The sequence below is a fragment of the Notamacropus eugenii genome, chromosome 3 (genome assembly GCF_028372415.1).
Source record: "Notamacropus eugenii isolate mMacEug1 chromosome 3, mMacEug1.pri_v2, whole genome shotgun sequence".
Classification (NCBI taxonomy): domain Eukaryota; kingdom Metazoa; phylum Chordata; class Mammalia; order Diprotodontia; family Macropodidae; genus Notamacropus; species Notamacropus eugenii.
Genome location: NC_092874.1, coordinates 316,887,043 through 316,912,767, shown reverse-complemented (window position 1 = coordinate 316,912,767; position 25,725 = coordinate 316,887,043). Strand labels below are relative to the sequence as shown.

General features: G+C 39.3%; 1 protein-coding gene across 1 annotated transcript in view; it reads right to left on the bottom strand.

The window, feature by feature from the left end:
* FBXO10 (F-box protein 10) overlaps window positions 1-25,725 on the bottom strand; it is a 94,270-nt gene that overhangs the window by 49,374 nt on the left and 19,171 nt on the right. The window contains exons 2-3 of the mRNA XM_072596768.1: window positions 17,997-18,587; window positions 15,062-15,916 (exon numbers count right to left, since the gene is read on the bottom strand). Of these exons, the coding sequence (XP_072452869.1) occupies window positions 15,062-15,916; window positions 17,997-18,587 (1,446 nt within the window). The remainder of the gene's footprint in view (window positions 1-15,061; window positions 15,917-17,996; window positions 18,588-25,725) is intronic.

The window sequence follows — 25,725 nt, the reverse complement described above, 5'->3', positions numbered from 1 at the left end:
GGTGACTTTGCACAGCCCTCCCTCACTTAAATCCAATTCACTTGAATGTCATGGCATCACCTTCCTGATGTCATGGTCCTCTTCTAGAATGAAGGACAAAGGGCTAGTACCTGAGTCCTCTTCATTTAATGAGAAATGTTAATATTATAAACCACAAACATTAAAATCTTTTCTGATCAGTTAGATTTTCTCCCAGAGGTGTTAGTATAACTTTCCACAGTTTTAAATTTGTCTTTATTTGGTGCTCCCTTAGGGAAATCAAATCATGCTCACTTGAGGAGATAAGCCAAACATTTTGGATTAGGTCAGTAAGGTAAACGTAAGAGTCCATTGTTGCCCAAAGAAGCAAACTCTTGAAAAAGAAAGGCTGTTACGGTTGTCAGTCTAAATGGTTAACCCTTCATTCTCCTTTCTACACAGTGCATTTCAGGTCACCCTCCTCCTACTAGCTAATTAGCCACCTAGCTCTTTAAGGTTCACAAAGTGATTTACATATATTATCTCTTTTGATCATCATAGTAAGTCTGTGAACTAGATGCTATAATCAATCCCAATTTATAGATGAGGAATCTGGGCCTGAGAAAGGTTAAATGACTTACCCAGGGTCACACAGTCTAAGACTACAGTCTCTTTTATCTACTATCTACTTCATTATCAGCTCAATTTCTCTGAAAATAAACTCAGGGCAGAGGAGTCTGGTTCACTCAAATGTCCAAAGCATCTTGTTGGGTTTGAGAGAAGTCCTTCAGGAATTTTCAAGGCTTTTCTGTCTAGCTTACCCTTTAATCTTCAATTTTTCCTGAAAGGTTCAAGGATTGCCCATTAAATATGACAGTCAAATCAGGAAGCTTTGCAAATAAGGTAAACCACAAAGATCACAGTAGGAGAACAGTAATATTTCAAATAAGAGAACAAATTATGAGCACAAGAGCTTGTTAAAAAGAATAAAACCATACTGAGAGTCTAATTAACCTTGCTTAAGGAGACATTTGACTGAGTTCTATTTGGCATAACTGATACTGTTCATCCACAATGCTAGAAATAACTTGGATTAAGGTTGCTAGACAAAGTGCTAGATAAATTTTACTTCTGATAGAAGACAAATTCACTTCTGAAAGAGTTGCCTTGGTTTTTTCTCCCAAGCAATCTTCAGAATGAGGAAAACAATAGACTGGGTAAAATTCAATTTCACAATGATAGAGACAAGGGGAATTTGTTAATGCTTCTGTTTTGTCATGGTAACCGGGCTCCAGAGATACTCCAAACTTGGGTGCTGCTCAGGGTCTGAAATGAATTCCTCTGACATCCTATGGTTTTTACCTGAATAAACAGGGTCTATGTTTGGGGCAAAATTTTAATTAAAGTTAATTCATTCTCCAGGAAGCAAACTAAAAATGAGTCTTATTTAATAGCTGGCTTAAAAAATATTCTCATAACATAACAAAATAATAAAATAAAAATAATTCTCATAATAACTGGGGATTCACAAATATATGTCTGTTTCAGCCTTGGACAGCTATGAAACTGTCAAAGTGAGACCCTTCCTTTCTCTCCAAAAGGGAGAGGGAATGGGCAGAAGTGTCCCAGGAGGGGATAGCCATCAGAAAAAAAAAATGTAAGCACACTGAAGGGTGGTTGTAGGAAGTGCTACTACTAGGATATAGGAAAAATTCCAGTGGGGCCAGGTTTTTTTTGGCAGGAGCAGGGTGGAGGGATAGGAGGATGGGACCCTGTATGCCCCATGAGAAGCAGAGGAGATGGGAGGTAGAAAGAGACTGCAGCTGTCCCTATTTGGCATAACTACAAAGGGTGAAACTCTCTAGGGGAGTTTGAGACCTCCCTAGGGGTTTCAATTCACTCTGACTCTTGAGTTTAATCATGTGTATGTGCGTGTGTGCGTGTATACACACACACATACACACTTCTCACACAGCCTATTTCTCACTTTAAAGTTTGCTTTCTACATTTGCTAAATGTTTTCAAAAAGAAACAGCTTCTCTAAGACAAGTTTCCAAACTTTTTGGTCTCAGGACCCCTTTACGCTCTGAAAAATTATTGAGGTCTCTTCTCCAAAGACCTTTTGTTGATGATGGTTATAACCATAGTTTTTTTTTTTTACCATATTAGAAATTAAAATACCTTAGTGTTATTATGAAAATGGTTTTGACCTTGCAGATCCCCATGCTTTGAGAATGCTTTTCTAAGTTATAATCATTGTATGTATGTGTGTTTCCTTGGGGAAAAAGGAAAAGGAACTAACTAAACTGGAAACTGATTCTCCTGGGGTACAGAGAGAGAGAGGAGAGATCAACAGCTGGGGGCTTGAGATGGACAAAGAGGATTTTTAGTGGCATCTACCATTGTAGCTCCCCAAAACAAGGACCCATACATAGAAACAAAATGAGTCAAAGGTATGATGGGAGAAGGTTGGTGAGTAAGTTCAGGCAGGAGGAAGCCCTTCTCTGAGGTAGTGGTCTATGACAAATCCTCTCCTCCATTGCCTCTCCAGGGAAGACTTAAAGAGTCCCATGCTGGGCCCAGTTCACAGGGAGCAGAATGGATGGGGGTGATGAAGGCAACGTTGGAAGGGAAGAACTGAGAGAGAAAAGTTTTGCCTACCCAAGGTCAGGGTCAGAGAAGACTAGCTAGTTTTCCTTTTCAATTAAACTATACCACATCACCATGACCACTGTTAAATGAGTGACAAGAATGCTAATACCAATAACAATAATTCCTTATATTTGAATGAAATTTTATAGTGATCAAAGCTCCGTCACTGTTATGCTTTCATATGATTCCACAACAACGGGCAAGGCTAAAGAGGGCAAGTGGTATTATGTGAATTTTAAGAATGAGAAAAGTGAGGCTCAGATTAGAAAAGTGACTTGCTAAGGAGTACACAGAATCACAACTAAATCTAAAAGCAAAAGTTTCTGACTCCAAGTGCAGAGTTCTTTCCTCTACCACATGCAGCCCACCCAGGTGCCCCTGGTATTTCATTTCCTTCCAGTCAGTAAACTGTTAAAACCATGAGTGATTGGAGGTAGCTTGCTAATTGCTTTTGCATAGTCTCATTTTAGTGAACAACATGTATCAGAAGAAAAATTAAATTATATCTCCTTTGCTTTCTTACTATAGAGGTGATTCATTCAATTCCTTAATTAAGTGATGAATCAGTCAACCAAGATCTTCTTCCTCATTTTCCTCTTCGTCTTTTACCACTGCCCTAACTCACAAATGGTAATTAGAGGACAAATGATAATTAGGATGCAAAACCTGTCCCTGTGGCAGTTAAGACCTCCTACATTATTGTACCATAAGAGCAGACCCAATTAAGCTAAGGAAAGGCCAAACAACAGTGAAAATCAGGGATTCAAAATATATTCTCTTCATTCCTGATCATGACGGGTGGGAGACTGAGCCCTCTGCCTTTTAATGGTTGCCCGTGTTACAGCTGTAACATACATAAGCTGCAGAGTTGGAACAGTTTTATACAAAGTATAGCCCTAACATGAGCAGGTCCAGGAAAGGCCCAGATGTCAACCCTGACTTTCATTCTCAAGTCACTAGAAGAATTTCTCATACTATTACTTGTCCTTAAAATATGCCTGCAAGAAAAATATAGTTCTAGGAAGACTTCAGAGAGGCCTGAAAAGACTTCTATGATCTGATGCTGAGAGAAAGGAGCAGAACCAGGAGAACTTTGCACACAGCAACGACCACAGTGTGCGAAGAGTTTTTTCTGGTAGATTTGGAACTTCATTGCAATGCAAGGACTTAAAAAAATTCCCAGTGGTCTTTTAAGGAAAAATGCCCTCCACATCCAGAGAAAGAACTATGGAATTCAAGTATAGAATGTAGCAGATCATTTTTTTTGTGTATGATATTTTGGTTTGTTATATGATTTCTCCCATTCATTTTAATTCTTCTATACAGCATGACTATAGTGAAAATGTATTTAATAGGAATGTATGTGTAGAACCTACATAAAATTGTATGCCACCTCGGAGAAGGAGCGGGGAGGAAGGAGGGAGAAAAAAAGGTCTAAGCTATATGGTAGTGATTGTAGAACACTGAAAATAAATAAAATTAATTTAAAAAAAGAAAAACACAGTTCTAATAAAATTCCATTTTACAGAAAAGGAAACTGATTTAAACAGAGGAGAAAGGATAGCCCCAAAGTCTCTACCAAAGGCACAGTCTTAAGTCTTGATCAGGTCTCTTCAAAGGATCAAGTCCAAACGTGAGCCCCTGAATACTTTCCTAAAGTTCTGTTTGGTTCACTATGGACATACAAGGCAGGCCACTTTAATGGTTAATAAACATATGGGAACAGTTTAGGAGAATCCTAGAGCCAGAGCTGGAAAGAACTTCAGAGGAAGTCTAGTCCAATTGGGTCATTTTACAGGTGAGGAAACTGAGCCCCAGTAAACTGAAGTGACTAATGTAAGTTTACACAGGTAGTAAAGAGAAGAGCAGAGGGGGATTGGAATCCAGATTTTCTGACTCCAGAACTATTAGCACTTCACTACAGGAGAAAGCTCTTTTCAATAGGATAGCCAAGATGGTGGTTCAAAATGATGTTTCTCACTTCCTCTTCCTCCTCCCTAAATCCTGGTGATCCCATACTTACCTTAAATAATGTGGACAACTATCTCCAACCTTTATTTCACTTTAGCTGGTCTTTGTTTAGCTTTAAGGCATAAGAGGAACAGAAATCCTTGGATTTTACCAGTTTCAAAGAGCTGAGCCTGATTTAGCCAAAACTATGGTTTGACTTGATATGATATTCATATAATGCTTACCTGAATTCTAACAGAGGACTCCCAGAAAGACCAAGGCTTAACAAATAGCAACCAATCCTTTGTGGGAGAATTTCAGACACTGAAGTCCCTAAGCAACTATTAGGGTGGGAGTGGATATCTTCTAATAGCTCCTCAAATCACAACTTAATGATACAGACTTCTTCTATCTATTCTTAAGGGGGATTCTCATCACAAGGTTTCATTTAAAAAAATGACATTTAGTATATACAGTACATATAGTATTTGGAATTTCTTTGGCTTAAAGTAGTATGAAACGATTAAATACTGAGATGAATGAAAAGCCTGAGGGACAGTTTCTGGGGAATTAATAATCAGTTCATTAATTAGGCTAGTTGATAATCAATAAATTGATGGGGAGTAGCCTTTCTCACTAACCAAAAACATCATTCATAGAATGCTTAAATACTTTTGGAAAAAGGGGTGTGTGTGCCCCCCCACAGGTGAAAATCAACCCTGATTGGAGAACAACTAATGAGGGGGTAGACTTTCACATGAGGAAGTGGGCTGAAAGCCTTCAGCTTCTGCTGAGAAATGGTTTGATCATGAGACTCAGCTGCCTCCAGCAATCTGGGCAGAAAAAGTCATCTCTACCCAGACCACTCTGGTTAGTTTTCTCCTTCATAAGCTGGTACCCTAACCCATGGTTGGTGGCTGCAAGAGCACAGACTTATGCTTTAGGGCTGGCATTCACCTACATTAGATTCAATTTACACTCTAAACAGAAGTAAGGTCTTCTGATGGGGTGCAGTCCTGCTCATCATCAAGGAGCAGGGTAATCTCACCTATCAGCCTCGTCCTTCAGCCCTCTACTGGGGGTGGTCCCTGAATGAGGAAATAAGAGGGGAAAAAAATCTTAATCCTAATTTAATAATTGGTTATTAATATGATAGAAAAAATCACTTCTCTTCAATATTATAACAGCAAAAGAAAACCATGCCTTTTCTACAACTATTATAGGAATTAGAGCTAGAAGGCGCTTGAGAGAGTCAGTTCAACCTCCTAATTTTACAAATGAGGCCTTGAGAGGTTAAGCCACTTGTCCAAAATCATGCAAGGCCTAGATATGGACCCAGGTTTTCTGACCCCCAACCCAGCTGCATTCTTTCCCCTGCCTCTCTAATATGGAATACAATCTGCTGTGTGCTTACATAATGAGAGCAGCTATATTGGCTCAAGGAGGTTCAAATTCCAATGAGCATAAAATATTAATTTGGAATTTCTAGGCTACAACTTGCCTACACATAGAGAGAAATCTGAGTCAGGCAAATTGGCACCGTGGCTTCTTTAAATGGGAATCTAGTTCATGTCTCAAAATGTATTCAGCCAAAGTCTGCGATGTGATTGCTGGAGCAGGTGGTAGCTATTCTAGTCATGATCACAAGGCAAACACCTAGGAGATAAATTTCAGAATTTTATAAGTTGTCACACAGACCCCCAAAATAAGTTAGGTTTGTAAAGAGTGTGACTGTTGTGTAAAGAGAACATCACTGAGAACTGCTTCATGTCTTGAATACACAATTGGAGGAGCACGTGATACCTGCTCATTCAGGAAGTCTTCCATTCCCCTTTCCCATTGAGAAAACCTCAGAATAATTACTTAAAGTTCTAAAAAATTTTCAGACTGCAGCAAGCAATTCCCTGAAACTGCTAAGAGAGATCTTTCCCTCTCAGGGATAGATAGTGCCAACAACTTTGAAGGTGGAAATACCATATAAAAATCCAAACTGTCCATTTGTTACAAAGAAGCATTACACGTCTAAGCTACAATTGCACAAATATGAAGGACTGCAGCTGTCTCCTCAAGCATTCTTGGCCCTATGTCTGTCCCTGGTCTTCACAAAAGCATGAATGAAGGACAGACAGGGATTTCCAAGCTGACCTCATTTTTTGTGGCTTTGATAGAGGCTCAGAATGATTTTAAAACTAAATATTAATAGCTGGATAACATCACCAAATCCTATGGAGGTATGAAAGGAATGTGAATTTGATCTAGAGCTTTCAACAATAACCTCTAAAATAAATCAGATGTTGCATATTTTAACTATGACGAAGGATGTTTAAGATCTAATAAGAACAAAAAGACAAGGATTTTATAGTAAAACTGAAAAACCCATTACTTGTAGAACGCTCCTCGGGGAAGATATGGCCTAATTTCTAACATAGGAAATCTGCAGCAACTACAGCGCTGACAGGGCTTAATTCTCATTCAATTTGTCAGCAATTAAAATCAAAACTAGTGAAGTAGAAAATGTACAAGAAATGCTTCCCTATGATGCCGGAAAATAGGACAATCTCTAGGAGTAAATGAAATATACTTGATGCAAGCTAAAAATAAATTAAAATCTTCCTGAAATATCTAGATTTCTCTCTATCCATGCCAGAAAGCCGGAGGTCTGTGAAGATGGAAGGAAGCATGAAGTGGAGTGGGGGAAGCCCTGGACTATCAGGTTCTGGATTCTAGTTCTAATCTTATGAGAGCATGACTTGTCACGGCCTTTCTGTTGGACTACCTGTAAGGCTAAAGATTCTTCCAGTTCTAAGGTTGGTGACACTTTAGAGGGAGCCCTTGCAATGTATTAGCCAATTAAATGTATTTCCTATTTGTAGGCAAAAAATAAATGCCAACTGAATAACATTACCTCAATTTTTCCAAAAAGAAGTTCACTGGCTCTAAAAAGAAACTCTAAATGAAAGAATCACAGATTTTCTGAGCCTAAAAGGACTCTTATAAATCTCAGCCCCCTCTGAGGGGGCTTCCTTTCTACAACATAACCAACATATGGTCATGCAGCTTCTGCTTGAAGAATGTCAATGAAGAAAAATCCACTATTTTCTGAAGTAGCCCCATTCTACTTTTGGACAGCCCTAATTGTTAGACGTTTTTCTTTACACAAAGCCTAAATATGCCTTTTTGCACCTTCCACCCACAGCACCTTTCTGCTTTCTGGAGTGACAAAGAACAAGCCCCATCCCTTTTCCAAATGACAGCCCTCTGTACACTTAAAGACAGCTTTTGTGACCTGCTTCCTCCTCTCTTCCCCTGTTCCCCCTCCCCGCCAAAGCCTGCCCTCCTCAAGTCTTCTAGCTAAACATTCCTGCTTCCTTCAGCTGATCCTCACATAGCATGAGCTGATAATATGAACACACCTCCCTTCATAATCCTAGCTGCTCTCCTCTGAATCCTCTCCAGCTTCCTGATGACCTTTCTGGAAGGAAGTGCCAAGAAATGAACACAACACTCCAAAAGTGGTCTGACCAGGGTAGAACACAGGGATGGGGAGAGGAAATAACCTTCCTTACTCTTGGAAAGAACCGCTCTTGATGCAGCCTGAGATTGCATGAACTAATTTTAATGTCATATTCATGCTTTTCATAAATTTTGAGCTTGCAGTCCTCCAAGATACTTAGATCTTTTGCACACCATGCCTTCTTCTCATTCCCATCTTATACTGTAAAATGAATTCTTTTTTAAATCCAAGGTGTTACAATTATTCCTCATCTTTTTGCGGCCAATGTCCTACCTTGTCAAAATCTATTTGGATCTTGATCATCATTCAGTGCGTTAGCTCAGTTTCCTTGTGTATAAAAAAAAAATAAAGAAGCTAGACTTGAAGGATTCTAAGGTTTCTAGTTCTAAATCTATGACACTCTCTCATTTGTTTCGTCTTCAAATATGATTAGGCATGCCAATTATATCAATAAAAATGTTAACTAGCACAGGTCAAGAATAATTCCCTGGAGCACTCCACTGGAGTTTTCTAAGTTGACATTGAGCTATGACATCAAGACTACTCTTTGGGTCTAGCCATTCAACTAGTCCCCAAACCCATTCAATTATATATTCATCTAGCCTAGAAGGGGCAGCTAGGTAGTGCAGTGGATAGAGCATCAGTGCAGGAGTCAGGTGGATCTGAATTCGAATCTCACCTCAGACACTTTACGCTCACTAGCTGTGTGACCTTGGACAAGTCACTTAACCCCAGCTGCCTCATCCTGGGTCATCTCCAGTCATCCTGATGAATATCTCGTCATTGGATTCAGATGGCTCTGGAGGAGAAGTGAGGCTGGTGACCTGCACAGCCCTCCCTCACTCATAACAAAGTCAAGTGCAAGTCATGTCAATATTTCTCTGATGGCGTGGTCTTCTTTGGTAACAAAGGACGAACACACACACACACACACATCTAGCCTAGAACTTTTCATCTTTTCTACAGGGATAGTGTGAGACACTTTTGTAAATGATCTGACATAATCTAAGTAATTATATCTATAGCCTTCCTCTGATCTCCCAGTTTAGTAATCCTGTCTGCAAAGGAAATGAAGCTAATCTGGTGCGACCTGTTCTTGAGATCCAAGCTGAATTGTTCTCGTCACTGCTTATTTCCCTGAGACTTTCATGATCATCTTTTTAATAATACATTCTGGGATTTTGCCAGGAATTGAAGTCAAGTCCACTGACTTATAGTCTGCAGATCTCTTCTCTTCTCTTTTGGGAAAATTGGAAAAACAGTTACCATTCTCCAATTCTGGAGTTTCTCTCTCATTCTTAAAGACCTTTCACATATCACTAAGTGGCTCAACAAACACATCCACCAGTTCTTTCAGTGTTTAATCCATCTGGGTCAGGTGATCTGAACCATCATCAAGGGCTGGTAGTAATCGCTTACCTGTCTTGGGTATCAACTTCCTATTTTAACCTTTTGCTCAGTTTTTTTCCAGACCAAAGAGCATTCTCCTTGGCAGAAAAGAACAGAAGCAAAATAATAATTAATATTATATATTATAGTAATAATTATGATATATAATTTATTATATATTATATGTGATATAATTATAATATAATAATAATAATTAAGCACCTCTACCTTCTCACTGCCATCAGTCAATAGGAGCATTGAGCAGCACTGTCTGAACTCTTCCACTCATGGAACTCATTGCCTTTCAAGGAAGAACCATTCTATTTTTAACTATAGTTGTTCCTTATATTAGGCCAAAATCAATCTCCCTATAATTTCTAATTTTCCTAAAACTTGTTTCCTACTAGGCCATCTACATTCCTTCTTTGATTCCATTTCCCTCCAACCTCTCATGCTAGTTAAAAAAATAAATCACCTCTTTTTCATTGTTAGTTTTCCGTAACAGCCTTGGCTTATTCTGAGTGTTAGCACTCTTGACTTTATTCTTACAAGACCATGCTACCCTTTTCTCGTCATCCTCTATTATCTGCTCTTGTTTCATTTTCTTTTTAAAAATCCATGTTGGTTAGTGCGTTCCCTGTGCATCCATACTGGTATGTACAGAAAACACCTTTTTAATCTATTTTCATTCCTTTTACATATGTTTCTTATATCCCTTTCTACCTCTATCCAATGCCTGAGAAAACACCAACTGAGTCAAATGGTTATTAAGATAATGTCAGAGGAATCTAAATAAGAGATATTTTTATGTCAAAGAAAAATGAAGTTCTTTTTCGTTTTAGAGCTCTTTATAGTGTAGATACAGTCAATCTTTCTCTCAAATTTTATGTCTTCCTCTTTTCAATTGATTTTTTTTTGCTTTTTTGTTCCCAATTTTAAAAATTGAATTAAACTCTATCCCCAAAAGTCCACCTTTATTAGAATTCAACTGGATTTGACTTGAAAAAGAAAAAGGAACACTTCTGCTGAGAAAAACCCATGTTCTTTTAAAAATCTACCACTTCACTTAAAAGAAAAACATTTTTAAAAGCTCTATTGTTTTTATATGGTCTAAATAAAAAACTTTGCGCTCTTTGATATTAATAGTGCAAAAGAATCTACTCTAGAAAACATAGAACTCTCCTGTGCTCAAAAGAGATATACTCAACACAAATACTTGAATTGAGACAAACTCATCTTGTGTTCAACCTAGTAGGATCTTTAGGGACTGGTAGTCTCAGTGTTGACATAGCAACATATGTCTCTAAGAGCACTAAATTTGGAATGAGCACAGGACCTGAATCTGAGTCCGGATTCTGCCTCTTACTACCTGCATGCCTTTGGGCAAGTCACTTCACATATCTTTGGGTCTCAGTTTCATCAAATGTAAAGTGGCCTCTGAGGCACCTTCCAACTCTACATCTGTAATCCTATGACCTTGAAGATGAGTCAGTCAACAAGTATTTATTAAGCACCAGGCCCTGTGTTAAGCCCCAGGCTCAATGCCAGAATCCCTTTTATTAACATCCTTGACAGCTTCTGTCTGAACTCCTCCAGTCTTGGAGTTCACTGCTTTCCAAGGCCCACCATTCTATTTCTGAACTATAGTTCTTCCTTATATTAGGCCAAAATCTATCTGCCTATAATTTCAGAAACAAACTGCTTCCTATCAGGCCACGTACATTCAGTCAGGCCCACTAAGTACTTACATCTAAATTATCCATGGTCAGAAACAGTTTTATTATGGGTTTTTATTTTTTATGTTTTTAAGCAAAAACTTTTTGTTGCAGATATGGGGGAAGTCTAAATACAGTTTTTAACCTCTGGGTTACATGTGATGCTTTATTTTTAGAAACTTCTGGAATTTGCCCTCATATTTATAGATCAAAGTGGAAGAATTTGAAATGTTATTAACTGAAAATGACTGGTTTATTTATTTTTTTTATTTTGAAAGAACTGGGAGAGGGGGATAAAGCATGGATGAGGATATGTTAATTAACAATTTGGAAAGAGTAAGTAAAATGCTGATATAATTGTATCTGGGAAGAATTGTAATGTGATGAGTCTGTAGAATATAAGTTCCTTGAAGGGGAAGGACTACTAGTCTTTCCCCCCCCCAGCACCACGGCACAGAACAGCACCTTGGTTCAAGCTTGCTGAATTGAAAATTCTGCTACCTTCTCAAAACACCTTAAATGGTTCCTCATCGGACAGAATACTCTCTGGACTTAGTGATTCAGCATTTCAACATCCCATTGTATTGGGCTCTCTCAAAATATTCACATTTATTTGGTCCAGTTCCAAATGATGCATTCATTGAAATGCTGTTTCCCTGAACCACTCCTTTTATGGATCATATGAGTAGCTTCTGGATGTTTTACAGAGCTTCAACCCAGTAGACTTATCATTTGCTTATCATTTATCATCTCTGCCTCCTAAAAAATCTTAGGACCAGCTTCTGTGGGGTACTCGTCTATCTCTCCCATCTGTCCACAGGAAATAGAAAGGGCAGCAAACTAACTACTTGTGATTCCATAGCAACTAGGGTTTAAAAGCAGTGTTTTGCAGAAGCTCGTTACTAAGGTGAAGAGCATTCTGTGTACAACTGGTCACCTAACAACTAACCCAAAAGCTATCAGTTAGCTCCAAGCCTCTTTTTGGAGGGTGCTTGCCACCCTTTATAAGTCATTATTATTTGGTGCCCGCAGACTTTTCTATATTCCTGGGGGTTTCTGGCAAAATAACTAAATGGGTAATGAATTCTTCTAATGGGTGTGAGTCTGTTTTCTCCCCCAGATAGTACAATATTCCTTCTGAAAAAAGAAAAACAAACTTTCCTCCCTTTTCTTTCTAGAGTCTCTATTAAAGGAGACTCACAAGAGAATCACAAACCAACAGCTGGTTAGTGGTATCTGTGAATTGAAGTGAAGTGAAGCATTCCTGTGCTGACTTGTGGAGAGCCCAGAGAGTTGCTGAAGGGAGAATCTGGCCCATGACAGCAATTCCATCAACAGAAGAATTCTCTGACTCTCTCTGGCTAGGAGGGTACTATGTGCTCTTTTGTTTTTTTCAAGAAGTGACCACCTTCTTCTTTCCTCCAAGTCTTATAGGACAATATCCTACAACAGGTAAAGAAAATATGGCTAAGCCAATCATTATATTGGTAGTTTTGTCTTGAATGTTTAATGCTTCATTTCATTAGATAATTAGTTTAGATTTGCTCCTAGATACCTGGCAGACAGCCCACTTTTCCCATCTTACTAACAACAATAGCCTCCCAACTGCCACCAAAAGGCAGGTGGTTGTGGGGAACTTAGGCAGTGCCCCGCAGACCACCTGTCCCACTTCCAATCCAGCTCTCAAAGCCATCATCTGGGGAGGCAACTGTTGGGGTTCAGCGATCCCCACCAACCATCAACAAACAAACACACAGGGCAGGCCCACTCACCTCACTGAAGTAGGGTGCCCAGAGAGAGAGAGACAGGAGGCAGCATCCACCGCATATGTCAGACCACCACCACCAAAACCAGCATGACCACCATCTCCCCTTGGACCCTAATGGAGACAGCCCAGGAACCTGGACCCAAGAGCCTTAGGAATAGCAATGTTTCCAGCCCAGTATCCTCAGCTATGATCTTGGGAAACAGCTTCTCTGTGGAGAAGCAGCCTGGACACTGTTCCTGTAAGGGCTATAGCCACAGCTACAAATGACCTAGAAAAGAAAATTCTTGCCACCTAAGTCCTTGGCATTGTCAGACAGTTCAATATCAGAAACTAATAGGATTTTCTAAGTGGAAATGACCTTAAAAAATAAATATTAACATCTGATTTGCTGCAGTGCCTTAAGAACCATGGGACCTTTCCATCTATCTGTTTTTCAGTTGAAATTTTCATATGTGTTGTCTCCCCAATTAGAATGTGAGCTCCCCACACTTAACAAGTGTTTTACACACGGAAAGCACTTAACAAATGCTGTATTCATTCATTTAATTATTATTTTCCTATTCTCTTACACTGAAGTTTTTCCTAATCTTTGATTAAACTGACTTTTATCCCCACTCAAACATGAGGAGCCCCTCTTTTTGATCAGGTGATTAAAAGTTAAAAACTACTCCTTAGCACCAAAGGGCCGACTACCAACCTAGGAGCAAAGTTCTTCTACTGAGGAAGGAGGCAGCAATCTTTTTAGAGGATAGGGAAAGAATTTGGGGGGAGAAGGGAAGTGGCCACTGATAATTAATATGCTAAGACTTAAATTACCAGCATCAAGATAATACAGTTTTGTAACACTTTGTTTTCATTCTGATGCAAAAAAAAAAAATCCTCACCTGGAGGCCCTTCCTCTGATGATAAGCTTCTCCAGCCTTAACTAGGCTGGTCCTCAGAGGACACAAATCCTGTCTGTCCCTGACCCATATTCAGAATCTTGAGTCTGATAGGACCTGACTGAAGCAAGCCCCTGGATAGTATTAAATCTGTCTAAGAAAAAGCATTAGTTCAAAGTCATCTGCATAAGTATCAATGGGTTTTAGATTTGGGCCAAAAAAAAAAAAAAGATAATCAATTTTAGCATTTTAGGGACATAACTTCCTGAATTATCCTTATACAAAAATTTTCCTCCATATTTGAAAAGGGAAGTTTAACATTACTTTTAGAAGGAAGCCCATATGGAAATCACTAGTGCCATAACTGACTATGTGAATAAGTACCACAATCCTTCGAATACATTATGGGGTTGGGTTAGAGGGTTTTCTAGAGTCATTTCAGGGGTAACTTTGGGGTTATCTTGGGGTAGAAAGGTTCCTCCTAAGTGATTCACTAATAAGAGTGATTCTCAGCAGCACAAGGAAACTACTGAAGCAAGGACCTCCGAATGGCTTTGAGTGACTTTAGTAACAAAGGCAGCTCAGGGGGCTACGTCATTTAAAAGAGACCCTGATTAATCAGTGACACACTGTTCACTGATTCTGCTGGACCTGGCTTGGAGCATTAATGCGTGCTGACCATGAAAATCTGTATTTTAAGGCATAAGGCACCACCTCCCTGGTACAGCAGCAATCAGGTTTCAGACACCAGGGATGCTGCCTAGACCACACCCTACCTGCCTTCCTGAACTCCAGAAGATGCCCTCAGAGGATGGCCATTCTGACCTCCCTGGATTCTCTGCTCAAGGCAATGAATATATTAGCATTCTTTCACCTTCATGACTTCTCTAAATTTCTCAATGATATTCTTTTACAAAATTATGGACATGGACATGTTTTGTATAAAGGGATGAGTAATGATGGAGGACAGCATAACTGGGAAAGCAAGCAGACCAAAGGAAATGCAACACATACATTTAAAAAGTACCACTGAAAAAACTAAGTTATCCAATAAGCCCAGTGATACACCAAGCACTCACTGCACATAGATGTTTTATACATAGGTCCCTCGGGTAAATCAGGAATCAGGTATCTGGAAACAGGCAAACAATTAGACTCAATTGATTTAAAACTCATCTTAAGGACTCAACTTTTGCTTGTTTAAAGATGTGCATTTGAGCACTTCTCACAGCACCTTGCTATTCTGCACGCACCGGACAGCATACACCAGGTCCCTGAAGATGTTCCCTTCCATCTTGGCACGACCTTGAGAGCAGACAAAGACACCCCCCTTCCCGTCTCTGAAAAGGCACTTCCTAATGAGGCAGCCCTGCAAGGAGCTGGCGAGAGACTGAGCCTCACTGTCTCGCTGAAGCTCCTGGTGCAGGGTTTTCAATTCCAGGTTGTTCTGGAGGTTGGACAATCGAGTTTGTGGCCTGCTGAGCAGAGACCTGGTCAGTGTGTGGCTCAGACTCGGCGCCTGCTCGGAGAGTCTGTATACAAACTGGTCTTCAGGTTCATTTTCACTGCTAGAACTCTGGCTGCTGTCATTGGAGTCCGTCTCATGGGCAATCCCCTTCCCATCCCTGGCAGGGCAGAGGTCCCTGTTAATTTCATTCTCCTTCTGAAAGTCTTTCTCACAAGCTTGTGGGGATTTTGAAGTAGCAAGGAAGTTGTTCTGGTCTTCACCTATGACAATCTCACAGGTCCTTAAGTTCCCTGTGGGCAGATGCCCTAAGGTTTCTGGGTTTGATGAGTTAAAAGGTACTGAGTCTAGGGTGGCTGATAAAGCTGAAGAGGACTTGACCAGGCCCATCAGATGCTTATAGGCCCAGTTCCTGTCAGAGGATGGATGCCCTTCCACAGTCACAGAGGCAATTTCACTCCCAACAAACTCACAATTTTCAAGGACACAGAGGGCTACACTGTGAAGGCTGATGCTGGCTTGATTAAAGGTACAAAATTTAACTTGGCAGGTTCCTGGAGCATGAATCTGTAACTGTCCATTCTCAAAGTTGCAGTTATCAAACTGGACATGACCTGAAGATACCTATGAAAGGAAAATAAGAAAATGAAATTGCAAAGCAACTACAGATTTCCCTGCCTTATTTTTGATCTCCTTTTCTCATTTTTTTCTTTCAAATAACTCATGAATTATGTATTTTTTAGCAACTAAGGAACCTCTGTAGCCTGATCCACCTCCCACACCCAAAAGAAGCGTACTTCAGCATGACTTTCCTGGTCCCACTAACATACTGCTAAGTACCAACTAGCCAAAGAGACAAATTTTAAACTAAATGTATGTGTCTGCCTCTCCTACCACATCTGTGCACCCCAACCAAGTTCTAATGGGCACAAACATACCTCTAAGAATACAACAGACAGAACATATCTTTAGTCCTTTCCATACAACTAGGAGTCCTTGCAGTAGTTCTAGAGTGAATCAGGATGGAATAATTCAGAGAAGCAATCAGTGATGATGGTAAGGGGGCTCAAACTGAACACAGAGACTCCAGGAGACTTCCTGTTTTTGCAGGCACCATGGAATGCATACTGTAGACCGGGTCAAGCTTATAGACTCAAAAGAACTCTATCAGGGAAGAGTGAGAGTCCCTGGTACCCAAACAGAGCATCTTGAACTCCCTGGGCAGGGTGCTCTGGAGGTGATGGGGGAATAGGAACCCAGTTCAAGTTAACTCCCATTATAAGGAGATCCTTGTGGATCTGGTCCTAACAACAACACAATAGGTGACATATACATTGGTCCAAGGATTATGGTGCTCTACAGCTTCAGCTAAGCTTAGGACTGCTTCAATGATGGAGCATTCAGATTCAGGGAGATCCCCTGGCAGAGCGCTGTCATGGGCACCTGCTGGAAATCTTCATTTTCTGTGAACTGATCACTCTTGCCACTGCAGAGCCTTGAACAAAAGCATTAAACTTTTACTGATACCTAAACCTGGCTGAGAAGCAAAATAAGATGAGAACTGAGTACTTTAGTTTTTAATTTTATTTTTAAAAATATTTTTTATATTTTTAAATGTATTTTTAAATTTTCTATTACCCTCTTTGAGGTATTTGAATCATGAGATCATAGAGTTGGTTGAGGTCATTTGATTTAGAGAGGGCCATATTTTAAGAAATTCTTCATGGGTAATTAGAAGCCCTATTGGTGTTTTCTAGTATTTAATCATCTTTCTTGCCATTAAAATTTTCCTTTATGGCCAATCTAAATTTTCATTGCTGTCATTTGAGTGCCTTTATTATTGTTGCACCCTCTGTGTCTAGGGAAGATAAGTGAAGCCTTCACATATTGGAAAAGTTATTGCTACCCTTGCTAACTTCTCTTTAGGTAAAAAAATGTCAGTTACCTTATTTGTTCCCCATACTTGGTAGGGAGAAAAACCTCAATATCTGTCTCCAGGTCTTTGTGCCAGCGTTAGAAGAGTTTAGTGGTCCAGTTGAGACAGATCAGGGACACAAACTTTCTTCTTCCCAGATTAGTCAGGAATATATTATGGAATTTAGAAATATTCAGTTTCTCTGAATGTTTCTCTGAAGGATAAAATGATTGTTGACAACTAACTGATCTAGAAACCCTTCTAAGTTACAATTTTCAATTTCCTTCCTTTCCTATCTTTTTAAAGAATAACATTTGCCCCAAAAGAGACCACTCTGGATTTCTCCACCCTTCCTTTCTGATAATGAGATAAAAATAGATAATGAAACAGCTGGAGGACAAAGTGTAATGAATGGGAAAGGAAAGAAGAGATGTGTACAGTCCATACATTAGCGTAATAATATGTATATAGAACTTTAAGGTTTGCAAAGTGCATTACAAATATTCTCTGATTTAATCCTCACAACAACCTTGAGAGTTAGGTGCTCTTATGATCCCCATTTTATAGGTGAGGAGAGTGAGGCAGAGATTAAGTGACTTGCCCAAGGTCACACAGCTAATACGTATCTGAGGCTGGATTTTTCCTGACTCAGTTCTAGCTCTCTGTCTGCCACATGCTGCCTCTAACCATGGATAAGAAAGAAAAAGCATGACGTCATTAGAGCTGAAGATTAAGATTAGAAAAACAAATCTCGGGGTTTGCACGATCTTAGTCTAACTCCACACCCACCTTGTACATAACAGGGCTGAACCACACTGGCATGAAGACAAGATTGCACAGCCGGGTTGTGGCGCAGTGCTGATCCACACATACCAGCAGAGCCACATCTCCAAGCTTCCCTTGGCCCATGATTTCCACAGGAACATTCAAGATAATTTCACCCTGCTCCTCATAGATGCCTGGGAATAGCACAATCTTATCATAAATGTTGGCTGAGGTCAAGGCACTGCCAAGGTTGTCAAACTCACAACCAGGTCCAACATAGAGAATCCGTCGGTCCTTTCTCCTTCGGAAGAGGTAAAAACAGTTAGAAGACTCTAACTCTTGGGCATTTTTGGTCCATGTCTTAGCAGCCAAGTAGTGTTGTTTGAAGGCTTCTCGCCATGATCGAGGCTCCACATCAGGCTGATTGGGCCAATTGGGATGTCGGCACTCAATACATCTGAGGCACAGCTGGCGCCACCTGGTGCTATCCAGGCTGAGAATGAGTTCATACCAGGCTTTGCACACGAGGCTACAGCGGCCAAGATCAGGAAGTCGCATATAGGCTAAGATGAGGCGCCACAGCTCCAGTGGAAGACCACTCACCTCCATAGTCACCTGGGAGATGGGGAGCACATACAAAGGTTAAACCTAAAATAAGGCCATCAATTTTTAGGTCAACAGTTCAGTAAAACTTTAGTAAAAACTTTTTACTTTACTTGAGGTCTGTTTGATCTAAGAACACAAAAAAAGCCCAAGTCCCATTCTCAATTTATAAATAGAGGAAGTATAATAGCAATAATGATAATCTTTTATAACGTGCTAGGCATTGTGCTAAACATTTTACAGCTGTCACCTCATTTGATCTTACAACAACCCTGGAAGGCATGTACTATTATTATCTCCATTTTACAGATGAGTAAACTGAGGCAGAAATTTTAGTGACTTTCCCAGGATCACATAGCTGTGTGAGACTGGATTTGAACTCAGGCCTTCCTGATTCCAGGCCTAGTGCTCTATCCACTATGCCATCTAGCTGCCTAGGTCAGCTCTGACATTAGGAAACTGATAGCTATATGGAGAGGGCCTGCCGTATTCTTTTTATTTTTAAAATGTCATTTATTTATTTTTAGTTTACAACATTCAGCTCTACAATCTTTTCAGTTTTAAATTTTCTCCCCCTCTCTCCTCTTTCCCTTCCCTAAGACAGAGTGCAATCTAAGACAGGCTCTACATATACATTCATGTTAAATATATTTTCACATTAGATATGTTGTAAAAAAGAATTATAACCAATGGAATGAATCATAAGAAAAAAGAAACAAAACAAAACAAAAAAGAGACAGAGCAAATAGTCTGCTTCAATCTGCATTCAGACTCTAATTTTTTCTCTGGATATGAATAGCATTTTCCTTCATGAGCCTTCTGGAGTTGTCTTCGAACCTTGCATTGCTGAGAAGAATCAAGTCTATCAAAGTTAGTCATCACACAATGTGGCTGTAATTGTGTACAGTCTTCTACTAATTCTGCTCCCCTCACTCAGCATCAGTTGATGTAAGTCTCCAGATTTTTCTGAAATCCACCTTTTCATCATTTCTTATAGCACAACAGTATTCCATTATATTCACAGACCACAACTTGTTCAGCCATTCCCCAATTGATGGGCATCCCCTCAATTTCCAATTCTTTGCCCCCACAAAAAGAGCTGCTATAAATATTTTTGTACATATGGGTCCTTTTCCCATTTATATGCTCTCTTTGGGATATAGCCCAAGAAGTACTATCACTGGGTCAAAGGGTATGCACATTTTTATAGCCCTTTGAGCATGGTTCCAAATCTCTAATGCTCTTGAGAAACTATGTCTAAAAAGTTTTAAGTGAAAGGAGATGCCTAAATAAATATAATCTTTATTCATAATCATTACTATTATTTAATTTGTATTTTCTTACAATTTTCCACGATAATTTTTTCCACGTGTTCTATTTCTCCTCCAACAAACAAGTTCCACTGAGGCTTCCTTTCCAAAAGGCCTGATTGAATTGCTTCTCCCAAACATCAAATATTCAGATTCTGGATTCAATCCTGGATTCTCAAGCAACAATGACCAGTATGAAAGTGCCAGTTCTCTTAGCACAAATAATTAGAGATCACCATCTATGTTTCATCAAGCCCAATCTCATTCCTATGCCAGACAAAGAAATGTGCTGGTGGAAGTACAATTTTAAAAGCATGGGGTGTGTGTGCGTGCGTGTGTGTGTGTGTGTGTGCGTGTGTGTGTGTGTGTGTGAATTTCCAAGGTACCTAAAAATGGGGAAAATACTAAATGAATCATAGATTGCACTTAGTCCCCAAAGGTGACTGAGAGGGAATCAATAACTAATGATCTGAATACCTACTTTCTTATCTCTATAATGATTTTATGAGATTGATCTACATTCTATCAAAGGTATCCTTAACAAAATATGAAAAGGAAATTGTCAGGATTTTTGCAAATTATTTTCTTCATATCTAGCCTATCTCTCTACTGAACTCCAATACCATACCACCAATTACCTAGTGGACATCTTCAACTGCATATTCCAAAGGTATCTCAAACTCAGTATGTACAAAATGTAACTCATTATCTCCTTCTTCCTGTCTCCACCATCAAACCTTTCCAACTTTCTAACTTTATTATTTTTGTTGAGGGTTCTACTATCAGTAGAACCTTGGTCATATAAATGTGTATGTGTGTGTGTGTGTGTATTTCCTCTCATCAGTTTTTGTTTTATTCTACTTCCACAATATTCCTCACATCTGTCCCCTTCTCTCAACTTAGACAGCAACTACCCTGGCTTAGACCTTCATTCCTATTACCTAGATTACTGCAATAGCCTTCAAATTTGTCTCCTGGCATCCAGTCACTCCCTTCCCCTATCCACACAATTGTCAGACCAATATTCCTAAAGTGACAGCACCACTCACTGCTTCTTTCCCCTAGGATAAAAGGCAAAGTTGTTGGACCTTCAAAGCTTTTCACTTTCTTGCTCCAGCCTACTTGTCTAGGTCTATTTCAAATTATACTGAATAAATGAAAAAGTGTTTATTAAGCACTAGTGATGTGCCATGCATCAGGAACCAAAAGCAAAACAGATTCTGTCTTCAAAATGTTTACATTCTTTTTTTTCTGGAGTAAAGATAAACTTTAATTTGAAAGTCAACTAAGAATTTAGTATCCAGAAATATTATATTACCCTAACCTGCTTCATGCCAGGAGTACATGCAACTTTAAAATTATTTCTTTTTTAAAAAATTTACAAAATGTTAACATTCTAATAGAGAGAACATATATAGGGGCACAGTGGCAAAGGAGAGGTGCTTTGGTTTGGGAAATCAAAGGGTTGGCGAGAGGAGAAATAGAGGAGTTGATTGACATGACCTTCCAGTAATAATGACAGTATCAACTTAGGATCACGGCATCATAGATTTAGAGATGGAAGGGACCTTGGAGGTCCTCTAGTCTAACCCTCCCATTTTATAGTTGAGGAAATGGAGGCTTAGAGAGGTTACAAAGTAAAATCAGGGCTAATTGGCTGGTGCTGAATACAAAAACCTCAGATTTGGGGTAAACCCCAGCACTCTGTCCCCTGAGAACCTAGGCTCTAACAGGTCATCTTTAGCCTTACTTTGCCTAATCTACATGTCACTTCCCCAGATCTTTCCAAAGCACCATAAGTGGGCACTTATCCCCTTTTCTCCTGCTTCAAGCTTCCATGTTTTGCTTTCCTTTGTATATGTGTCCCTCCGCACTTAACATAATAAATGCTTATCAGCATCATGCTTTATCATTCAAAATAGGAGGGATAAGAGAAGTAGATGGCAAGAAGATGGTCCAAGGAGACAGCTGGGAAGAAAGTAAGGTCTGGAGCCACATGACACTGTCACCAATCCAGATAGTGTGGGACACCAGGGCAGGAAGCCTACAAATGAGAAGGTCAGGCCCTCCAGGGTATAGTCTCTGAAGATCTGGAGGGTGCACAGGCACAGGTGGCTGCCACATTGATAGAATGAAATGTTTCAGTCAAACTGCTATACTTACTGCCCCTTGTATGCCATATTCTTTCTCCCATCTCCTTGCTTTGCACAGGCTGTTCCCCATGCCTAAAAGACACCTCTGTCCCTTATAATTGCTGGCTTCCTTCTAACCTCAGTTCAAGTGAAACCTCCTGTAGGAAGTCTACTGTGATTCTCCCCTACCCTGTTGTTCATGCCCTCCTTTCAGAAATTACTTGATGTATTTATTTTGCATTTGATTTTCTGTGTAGCGTGTATGTGTGTGTGGTGTGTGTGTGTGTGTGTGTGTGTGTGTGTGTGTGTGTGATTTCCCCTCAATGGAATGTAAACTATTTGAGTACAGGGGCTGTTTTATATTTTTCTATGTAACTCCAGAGCTTAGTTCATTACCTGGCACATACTAGAGACTTAATAAATTGCTTGGTGAATGCTGAATGTTTCATAGCAGATCATATTTTCTCAGAAACACAATTTTCTGAAAGAGGCAAAGAATATAAGATCTCTCTGAGCTTAGTGTTTGTTTTTTTTTAAAGGCATCTGCCTTCTACACTTTGATGAATCTATAATCTTACTGAAGTGGTTATTTCTTCTAATGGTACAGACCACAATACAACCATATCTTCAAGTATGACGACTCTTGTTCAAGTCCTTTCATATGTTCCCCAAAGGGAATCTACCCAACATACAAACGTACCAACGTACCTTTAAATCTCTGAGCAAAATGCAGCTTTAAAGGTTCTCTGCCAATAAAATGTCTCTGGTATATACATAAAGATTACCCAAGATTGCTTGATGGATTAGAGCCTAGCAATAACATGGTTCAATAATCTTCTGATTATAAATATCAAGCAATACATGATGGGAGATGTGTGTCCAAAGCTGATCGCCATTGTCATGGAGTGTGTCCAACGAGTCCAAATGAAAGAGGCATTCTCATTAGAAGCCAAAGTCTTCTAGATCCCCTTGCTTGGGGATGAATGTGCTATTGAATCAAGCCTCAAAACATTACTGAGCACCCTCAATGAGATTCATGGCCACATATCACATAAAAAACAATGGATGAAGAATGTCTGCTTTCTAGGGTTAAGAAATGTAGTAGGATAAATAACCCTTTAAGTTAGCACATTAGCATGTATTTTTGATATGTATCGTAGATATATAATTAAATGGGCTTAGGAACATTTGAGAAATTGATCAATGACTTCACTGATTCAATGATGGTATCCTGAGTACTATATAGTTCAGGGGTGGGGAACCTGTGGCCTTGAGGCCATATGTGGCCTTCTGGTTTTTTGACTGAGTCCAAGTTTTACAGAACAAATCCTCTTGTTAAAGGGATTTGTTCTGTGAAGTTTAGATTCAGTCAAATGGCCACACTTGAGAACCTACAGGGCCACATGTGGCTTTGAGGCTGCAAGTTCCCCACCCCTGGAGTCAGTCAGTCTCCATAAGACAATATGATTGAGCTGGGGAAGGTCCAGAGAAAGATAAATAAAATTTAAAAAGGGGTAGGAGAGTAGGGACTGTAATATGAGACAAGACTAAAAAGAATGGCAACTTCAGCTGAAAAGATGATTAAGAAAAGAATATGTAAAATGTTTCCCAAAAGAATTATATGTTCACATTGTTTTATAAATATTATATAAGTAAAAGTAAACATATTTATTACAAGTTGATATCTTTAAGCTATAACATACGTTAAATTTAAAATATCTCTAGCTTTTAACAAATTCTTTAAAGATTTTACAAAAATAAATTTAACAAAAAATTTCTTTTAACTTTAATGCTAATCTGTCAAAATTCTATTATAGATCAACAAATGGTCTATGAGCATTTAGAAAATTATGGTAATCACCAGAAGTAAACACAAGTTCACTAAAGAAATCATGCCACATTTACTTCATTTGTTAAAAATAATGACTACTGGTAAAATAAAGGATGGAATAGGAAATATATCTTGATTTCATTTGACAAACTCTCCCATTATGTTTTTGTGGATAAGATAGTACCTTGCAGAGAGCAGGTACTCATTGAAAAAGAAATACATGGACAGTACTGTTATGTGGATTCACAGTTAGTCTAAGAATATCCAAAGAATAATGTTTTGGTTTGGGTTATTTTTTTGTTAATCTGTGGAAAGGTCTCTAGTAGAGAGCCATATGATTCTGTCCTTGGTCCTGCCCTTTTCAATGGCTTAAATGAAGATTGCTAGGCTTGGCTCTGAAGTCTACAGATGATAGACAAAGCCAGAAGGGATATCTAATATAATATATGATAAAACTGAGGTTCAAAATAATCAAGTCCAAATTAATAAGATGCAATGGTTTTTGTTGGTTTTTTTTTAAAAAGGGTTCTACCTCCACAAAGTCCTACTCTCATGCTTCATCATGTGAAGGTGACCCCCCATCCTTGGAAACCATGAGTGAGGTTTGAACTAGTTCTAAGAAATCCTACCAACCTGAAAATGTTATGAGTACAGAACTGGCAACAGACTGCCATCTAGAAAGCAGCTTGGCTAAATTTACAGAAGCTCTTCATCAGCAGATTCATGTGACTAAGGTAAGGGGCTGCTGTCTGTACTAGTGGAAGGAGCAGCCTTATAGATCTTCTTAAGTACTGAGGCAAAATACAAAGCTTCTGCATTTAATTTAAAAAAAAATCAGTGGAATAGCCTGAGCATTTGATTTACCAGCAGTGCATGTCAAGATCCAAGTTGACCACAAATGAACCAGCAGCACAATAACAATAATTGGAGAAAAAAAAGACAACAGTCTCAGGCTGCTTTAAGACAGCACAAACAACTGCTTGGTCCAGGGCTTCGTTCTGCTGGCCTCAGCACTGGCGGGCACCACATTTTAAGAGGCCCACTGACAAGTTATCATTTATCCAGGAGGGCAACCAAGTAATGAAGTACCTGGAGGTGTTTATTCTGAAGAAAAGAAGACTGAAAGGAGACAGGTCAGATGTCTTCACATACATGACAAAAGAGAACTGAGTGGAGGCAGTGTGGCATGGCACAATGGTAAGAGCAGTAGATTTGGAGTCAAAATTCAGTTTCAAAACTTGACCTTTCCTTTCAACTTGGGTAAACTTGGACAAGATGTTTAACCTCTATGAGACACAGTTTCCACACTTATAAAGTGAGGAGGTTGAGGAGGCCCTTTTCACGTCTAATGATTCATTCTCTCTAGGGAGCAGAAAGAGGAGCCAATGGCAGAATTTTGTGAAAGTTGTGGATTCAAAATAAAGAACCTTCTTATGACTGGAACTGTCCAACAACATCACTCATTGCTTGAAAAGGCAGTGATTTCCACATCATTAAAAGTGTCCAGGGAGAGGGTGGATGACCATACACCAGAGATTTCTGCATTAAGGGTTTCTTAACCTTTTTTTTGTGCCATAGACCCCTTTGGCAGTCTGGTGAAACCTGTGGACCCCTTCTCAGGACACATAAAATGAATCAGTGCTGTGAAAATGGCTATCAAAATATATTTAAACAAAAAAACAAAATTCACAAACCCAGGTTAACAGATCCTGGTCTAGAAGAACTCTAAGGACCCTTCCAATGTGAAGATTTTATGAAATAGTAAAAAATATTATTTTTAAACAAAAAGAAAACAACAAGTCTTATTCACTCTTATTTTACTATGGCATAATTATTTACTGGAAGATTATAAAGCAGGAAAATAAGGGCCATTATAG